The 7,964-nt window shown below is 42.6% G+C and overlaps 1 protein-coding gene and 1 non-coding gene across 2 annotated transcripts; both read left to right on the forward strand.

Annotated features, from left to right (window-relative positions):
• The first annotated feature begins 2,416 nt into the window (after positions 1-2,416).
• On the forward strand, positions 2,417-5,799 carry LOC125545136 (ubiquitin-conjugating enzyme E2-17 kDa-like). The gene is made up of 5 exons (XM_048709013.1): positions 2,417-2,570; positions 3,451-3,529; positions 4,247-4,374; positions 4,746-4,850; positions 5,453-5,799. Exons 2-5 carry the CDS (start codon positions 3,460-3,462, stop codon positions 5,594-5,596), a joined length of 447 nt encoding a protein of 148 aa, XP_048564970.1. The 5' UTR covers positions 2,417-2,570; positions 3,451-3,459; the 3' UTR covers positions 5,597-5,799.
• Positions 5,800-6,616: 817 nt separating this feature from the next.
• TRNAI-AAU lies at positions 6,617-6,690 on the forward strand. The gene has a single exon. It is a non-coding gene; the product is annotated as a tRNA-Ile (tRNA).
• Positions 6,691-7,964: the final 1,274 nt, after the last annotated feature.

Raw genomic sequence — 7,964 nt, forward strand, 5'->3', positions numbered from 1 at the left:
TATTAAATCATGCACAACCCTGATGACAAGCCAATCAATTGTTTCATACTTTTGATGTTCTCAAACCTTTTCAACTTTCACGCAATATATGAGCGTCTGACATGGATATATCACTATAGGTGGAATAGAATATGGTGGTTGTGGAGAAGACAAAAATAAGAAGATGGTCTCACATCAAGTAGGCGTATCAACTGGCTATGGAGATGCCCATCAATAGATATCAGTGTGAGTGAGTATGGATTGTCATGCAACGGATGCACTAGAGCTATAAGTGTATGAAAGCTCAAAAGAAACTAAGTGGGTGTGCATCCAACTTGCTTGCTCACGAAGACCTAGGGAAATTTGAGGAAGTCCATCATTGGAATATACAAACCAAGTTTTATAATAAAAAATTCCCACTAGTATAAGTGACAAAATAGGAAACTCTCTATCATGAAGATCTTGGTGCTACTTTGAAGCACAAGTCTGGAAAAAGGATAGTAGCATTGCCCCTTCTCTTTTTTTTCTCATTTTTTTATTTTGGGCTCTTTGGCAACACGAGCAACAACACCAGGGGCTCGTCCACGTGTGTCGACCAACCGGGCGGCTGCGATAGGGAGGTGCCTCTCCATGTGTAGACACTGCGGCCCCTGGTGTTCCTGCTCGCATGGCCGACATGGCGTCGGTGCTCGTCCACGCGCGTCGACACAACAGACGTGATGTGGACCAGATCATGACCAGGGCATCAAAGTTTGAGGTTCATGCTAACACAAATGTTAAACCATTAGAGCAGCCAAAGAAGAACATGGGCAAAACCATTATCTTAGTGGGGAAGTTTTCAGTGCCTATTTTGGGAGAAATGACACATAAGATTTCCAGCTGCAACTTCCCATCTAAACCTAATTAATTCTAGAAGGGTCTAGCACGTTTTAGAGGCTGGAAAAGATGGTCTTTTAAGTCAGCTTTCATTCAAAAAAATGGTGCATCATTTGAGGTCTTGAGTTAAAAGTTGTGCAAGTTTCCATGCAAGTTGTCCAGGAATTAATTATAGCGAGAGGCTCAACAAGTTTGCTCCTGCTACAGCTTGGGGCTCATGAATTTACCCTTCATTTTGAGTTGTTTTCACACCTAACTAGTAGGTGCTTCTAGTATAAGTACTCCCCAGCTGTTCCATGTGAAGGGGGATGAGATTTCTGAGATTATGTTTGTAGACAGCCGGTGAGGTTATGTTTGTGCTGTGAGCACTAGTATCGTTGAGTGTTAGCTCGTGTGTGTGGATTGGAGGACCTGTCCTCAATTCATATAGGATCCTTGTGGTTCTCTCTTGTGATTCTTCTTAGGTTCACAAGTTTCATGGTTTGGATTGCATCCTTGTAAACCAAGCTAGTTATCCGTTGTAATATATTTGAGAGTTTTCCTCTTGCTCCTTGCCATTTGAGAGAGATAGTTGCTGCTCCTTGTGAGTTCTTTGGCACCGTGAAAGATCGTTCCCGAGACGTCCCGTATCAGAACGTCCACAACGACGAGATTCCCCTTCATGCACGGTCGTCGTGGCCCCTAGTGTTCCTGGTCGCGTGGCTGACGCGGCCCGACAGTGCTTCCCCACGCGCCGTGCGACATGAACTGGTGGCTGCAGGGTGCGCCGCCCTGTTCCCGGAACCACGACATCCTGGCCTCGTCGCCGGTAGCTGCACGATCCCGCGTGCGCCGTTCATGGTTGGGTTGGATGGAGATGGGAAGGGCGTGAGAGTAGTGGGGGGCTGTGGAGTGGCGAGGGAGATGGATGGATAAGCTTCTATGAGATGGAATTGTTTGTGCGAGGCTCGCTCCCAACGGCAGGTGCGCACGCTTGACGTGGCAGTTTCCAATGCTTCCAGATCCGCGTTTTTTCATCCGATGGACGGATAATATTACCCACAAAATATAAATTATGAGGAAGAAAATCATAATGAATAGAGGAAAAAGAACGTGCGTAAATTTGGACGAAGCCTGTTGCGTGGCAAAAACTTTTGTAAGTACTCCGTTCGGAATTACTTGTTGCAGAACGCGAAATTTCAGCGACAAGTCAGTTCAGATGAAGAAAGTAAGTAGTATAGTGTATTCGCCCCATCCCAAATAACTTGTTTTAGTTTTGTCTAGATATATCGGTGGATGTGTCTAAACATGTTTTATTATTAGATAGATTTGTATCTAGACAGATGTCAGACAAATAATTCGAGACGGAAGTGGTAGTACAGAAATTGTGATACCACTGGAGAAAAAAAAGAAAGAGGCGGAAGAATCTAACTATATGTGATGCACCGGTAAGGTTCCATACAGTTGAATAATTTGACCCGTTCGTAACTTGGACCACCGAAATTCCCCGTTCTGCCCTCACTGTGTCGACATCGCCTTCACACAGGAGAACCGTATTCCGAACGCCTCGTCCCCTGCTAGATTTCCTTCCCGTAATTATTTCAGGAAAGGAAAATATAACGCCGTGCATCGGGTGCGCGCACCCAACAAAAACAGAGGGAGCAAAGACCCCGAGCGGAAAAGGAGCGAGGGCCTCTCTCTCCATCCCGACCTCTCGTGGCCGCCGCGAAGAAAAGGTAGCACCTCCGCCCCCGATCCCCTCCCGCCTTTCCCCCTCGCCGCCCCTCCCTCGATTCCGGCAGATCGGCGCCGGTAAGCCCGGGGTCCGACCCCGATCTGTCTCCGTCCCGGCCTTCGCGTAATTTTCCCCCAATTCCGTTGGCCGTGACTGGATTGATATTTTGTTTTGGTAGATCCGTGGCCTCGTGCCTGGCGGGGCCTCTCTTGTAGTAGGGCCTGTGCTGCGCGTAGATTTGTTGTGCGCCGGTGGCGATTCGTCCATCGGCCTGTCGATTAGACGCGTGCCCGCTCAATCCGTTGGATCGTCAGCCTCGATCTGTTGCGTGATGTGATCTGTTGCGTAATAATTCGTTGCTAGCGCGTGTAGAGCGTCGTTTCTAGCATAGCCAGTGATCTGTTGTATGCGCAGATGGATTCGTGAACATGTGGGATCGATCTGGTGGGATATGCCTTGCCTGTTAATGTAGTTTGGCAGCCTGTTGTCCTAAAGGTCGTTATCTGTTAATGCTAATTTGACAACCACATTAATTTTTTAATTATTTGTCCCAGGATGAGTTTTATGCTAGTTTGTTTAATTTTGCCAGCTTTGAAATAACCTGTTGTGTTGGTGTAATTGAACGAATATGTTAAGGTTACCACCCAATCATTACTTGATCGAAGCTATATGTTCTAGGTTACTTTGGAGCAATATATACGTGTCAGTAGTGAAGTTACTTCAGTGTCAGGCTAAATACTTCGAGGCAATAAACCTGTATTGTTTTACCTTTTGTTTATTTTTATGCTGCCAACTTATTGCAGTATGTGGTGAACAAAAACATGTTTAAACTCTAGAGCTAATCTTCAGTCTAATAAACATGTAAATGAAATTCAAAGCAGGAGCTTATCATGGCTTCAAAACGTATCCTGAAGGAACTCAAGGACTTGCAGAAAGATCCTCCGACATCATGCAGTGCAGGTACGAGCTAGATCTATGATTCAGTTATGACTGTTAGCCACGTTGTGTGTATCTTAGCAGTGCTGATATATGCTGTGGTCATGTGAGCTTTCAACTTTGTGTATCGTAATTCACCAGTAATTCACCTACCATCTCTGGTGAAATTACAGGGCAATGTCCATCAAGGCTAGCCTTTAGCAGGCTATTTATTATGCACAATGTCTACAAATATCATTGCTGTCAATTATTTCTGAGCGAGACCATAACTCCACTGGAACTATTTATGCCATCGACCCATTGATAAAATGTATTATTTCATTGAATGGATTTCATTTTGCTGAGTCACTTATCCAGGAAATTGAATTATAATACGCAGTTTCATTCGCTGTTCTTGCCCAAAGAGAATGTATCAATATATCAGCTGCTGTCTTGTCAGTGTCCTTTTTGCGGTTGACTAGCTAAATTGATTTTTTTATTTAAGGTATCTAGTAACATTTTTAACACTAGCATAGTATCAAAAACGTTCTTATATTCTGGGACAGAGGGAGTAGCATATAGTCTTCCTGTGCTTTAAAGTATATTTCAACTTAGTAAGTGATGAGCAGCCATCAACAACCACTACAATTGACCATCAGTTCTTCTATAATCAGGATTAAGTCGTGCTGCTGCTTAGTGCTTACTATTCCCTTGCTTGCACAAACGATTGTGTTAATTTATTATAGGATTCTATTTATTTAGGTCCTTCTGGCGAGGATATGTTCCATTGGCAGGCAACCATTATGGGTCCTCCTGATAGTCCTTATGCTGGAGGTGTTTTCTTAGTGAATATCCATTTCCCCCCGGACTACCCCTTCAAGCCTCCGAAGGTTAGTGCTGAACAATGTTGAGCCAAACAAATTTCCTTGCATCTTTGTCATCTTTATTGAAAGATGGATCTTGTCAAACTGTCAGTATGTCTCCTCTCTTCATGTTCCATTGATGTTTCAGTGTTAGATCATGTGATGTATGTTCATCCCTGCATTTTGATATTAAGGATCAACTGTATCTTGTTATGCCTTATTTGTTTGCAGAAATTGTTATTATATCACCTCTTAATTTTAAAAGAAAAATTCTGTTGCTGAATCTTATCTTTTTTTAACACCACATTCTATGATAGGTTCAACTTTGTGGGTCTACCTGTTGTTGTTTTTAATCTTCCCTTTTCCTCCTTTGTGTTCTCAAGTATCTCTTCTTTCAGGTATCGTTCAAGACAAAGGTCTTCCATCCGAACATCAATAGCAATGGAAGCATATGCCTCGACATTCTGAAGGAGCAATGGAGTCCTGCTTTGACAATCTCTAAGGTGTTCTTGCAACAATTCAGTCCTTTACACCTTTTGCTGATATGCTGTATATACATAGTAAATGAATTATTTACATGCCCTAGCAGTCTAGCACTCTTGATGAGCTACAGTTCTCTGCATTGCTTCATTACACCATTTATAATCTCAACTATAGTGATCTAAACGCTCTTATATTTCTTTACGGAGGGAGTACATGTTTGATGTGATTTGATGGACGCTACAAAAAGTTTTAAATGTTTTGCCATCTGGTTCTAGAATGTTGCTGTGTGCCTTGTCATGACCTTTTGGCCGTAGTCTTAATTGTTTGTCCAAATGCAGTCATTTGGTGTTACCTCATGTTGATGCTATCATATTGTTAGCAGATATTAAGCTCAGTTACTTTTTTGGGGCTCAAAACATTGCAAACCATCCTGATAAAAACTGTACAGTTGGGATAAAAACATCCGACATCCCTCTCCTTGAGGTCTAGTAATCTCCTTGAGGTCTAGTAATCTACAGTTACCATTTATTTATTTTTTGAACAGAATACAGTTACCATTTGGTGCATTGCATATGCAGAATGTAGCTGCACTACTAACTCCCAGTAATGTTGTTTTCACCAGGTTCTGCTTTCAATCTGCTCGCTGCTTACCGACCCTAACCCGGACGACCCTCTCGTCCCTGAGATTGCCCACATGTACAAGACGGATCGGTCCAAGTACGAGACGACAGCCCGCAGCTGGACGCAGAAGTATGCCATGGGATGATACGAAGCCCATGCTGGTATCCACTGCTTGCATGCAGAAGATTGTGTTGCTGTCCCGAGAAACTATCTCTGGGCCATTATTTTCTTTGATTACTTGTCGGTCGCGTGTGTCTCCCTGATCCATGTAGGATCGCGTCGTAGTCAAAACATCAACCTATCATTGCCAAAGTCCATAATGAAATTGACATATGCTTCTCGTGATAACTATGCTAGTGTTGGTTCTCCCATTCGCTAAATGGTGCCCGTGGCTGGAAATGTTTGTTATGTGCCCACTTTTGGTGCTTTTGTCTCCTCTCTGCTCATGTTACTGCTCTATTGTTGGTTCTGGATTGGCTGTAGTGTGAACTTAGCATCAGCAAAATACTAAGAATGATCCTGGTTCTGGGGCATCCATTTTATAGAAGTTAGCAAAAAAATGTATTTGTAACCAACTCGTGTACATTTTTTTTTTCATAAAACAATAGTATCATTTGTGAATCGCATGAAAATGACCGGAAAGGTAAGGTCGCAAAGTTATAGCTTCAAAACTTTTGTAGCACTCTTGACTAAGGTCAGAGAGTTATACTCTCTCCGTCCCATTTCAGCGCCAATTAATATGAGACGAAGGGAATATTTTATTTTGTGAAAACCTGTGTAAGTTTTTAATCAATATCTATGTGCATGATCTCTATTCTCTAAAAAGATTAAAATTTAAGTGGACTCCTATTTGTCCTAATTCTACAAATTTCTGCGTTGGTAGTCCTTGATTTACTAAGCGCCTCTTTGGATTGAAGGAATTTCTAAGCCTTTTGGACCATTCAAACTCATGTTCCTATAATTTTCATTCCATAGGAATCTCAACATGAGCCCACGCCCCCTTTTTTTTTTCCTCCTATGCACCATCTAAAGGCAGCCCTTATAAAATCCCTGTATTTTGAAGTCTTGTTTACTACGCAAGGCATCTAGAGAGATTTTGGTTGTGGGTTTCGCTACGTGTCTTATATGATATTAGTAGGCAAATTGGAATTTCTGAACATCAATTGGCCTATTAGCTCAGCTGGTTAGAGCGTCGTGCTAATAACGCGAAGGTCGCAGGTTCGAGACCTGCATGGGCCAACGGAAATTTTTAATTTCCATGCGAAATGCTTGCCTTTTTGTTCTTGCAAAAACTGCACAATTCCAAAAATAAATAAATATCAACAGTGCTAAATTCTACTTTGCCCGCATGCACTCTCCTCTCCTGATGCGCTAGCGTGTGATAGCTAGATTTGCCGCTATTCTTCACAAGTTTGACATGCCTTGGGCAAGTACACACAACCCACTACTCTCTTTTTTTTGAATGAAAGAGGATTGACACCCCCCCTCCCCCCGCCCCATTTTATAGAATGAAGCAGAAAACAACCAGTCACAGGTTTCTCGAAGGAACTAGCTACTGCAAAGCAGCAAAAGCAGAGATAGACCTACAGCCGACCGACATTCCACTCTAATTATTACAGAGCACCAGCGAAAACAGAGAACACATGAGGATGAACTTCGACGCAGATCTCCAGGGATAGATTAGTCCATCCTCTCCCGCGCTCAGCTTTTTTCAGTTGGTCTCTTCTTGCATCACCTCCACGCAATCCGGTGGAGTTCCCCACGCCGTTTGTCCAAAAGGAGGATGCATTGTTGCAGTAGAGTTGCTTGCCCAGCGCCGCAGAGAACTTCCCATTGGTGTAAATAGCAGCTTAGTTTTGCAAGAATGCATTTCACATTTCTCCATTTACGCCCCTGAAAGCAAAACTCATTTCTTAGTCTCCATGGGCTCCATAAGGTAGCAAATCTCACCAAATTCAACACAACTTTATTTTTATGCATATGCCAGAAGGGCATCACACTTTCAAAACCAGTAATTTTGTCAATAGCAAAGAACTCTGCAACAAAATCCCAAACTTGTTGGGCTACCACACAATCAAACAACAAATCTTGGACAGTTTCCTGCTCAGAACAGAATAGGCATGAAGGATCGTCAACTTCTCTTCTTTTAGCAAGGTTATCTCTAGTAAGTATCTTATTATGAACACACAGCCATAAAAAGATATGAATGTTTTGTGGCATAAGATTTTCCACATTTTATCACTAATGGTAGAAACTATCCCCCCAAAGTTGATTTGTTTATAAAAGGATTTTACTATGATTATCCCATTGGATTCTAAGCCCCAAATTGGAGTGTCCACTTCATCCAGAGGAGGATGTTGTTGGACCACACACACAAGTTGATCCCAGCGGTCCATACCAGATCGATTAACACATCTTCTGAAAGTTAGCTTAAGTTCGTTACCATCCCATACCTGGGCAACTGTATTCTCAGTTTGGTTACAGATACTAAACAAATCCCAAAATTGTACTTT

Source organism: Triticum urartu, chromosome 3 (genome assembly GCF_003073215.2).
Source record: "Triticum urartu cultivar G1812 chromosome 3, Tu2.1, whole genome shotgun sequence".
In the NCBI taxonomy this organism is placed as follows: domain Eukaryota; kingdom Viridiplantae; phylum Streptophyta; class Magnoliopsida; order Poales; family Poaceae; genus Triticum; species Triticum urartu.

What these genes read in the sequence shown, in the direction of transcription:
- LOC125545136 (XM_048709013.1), top strand. Translation starts at nt 3,460, where the DNA reads ATGGCTTCAAAACGTATCCTGAAGGAACTCAAGGACTTGCAGAAAGAT. An exon ending in TCCGACATCATGCAGTGCAG is followed by an intron (nt 3,530 to 4,246) that starts GTACGAGCTAGA and finishes CTATTTATTTAG; the next exon opens with GTCCTTCTGGCGAGGATATG. An exon ending in CTGCTTTGACAATCTCTAAG is followed by an intron (nt 4,851 to 5,452) that starts GTGTTCTTGCAA and finishes TGTTTTCACCAG; the next exon opens with GTTCTGCTTTCAATCTGCTC.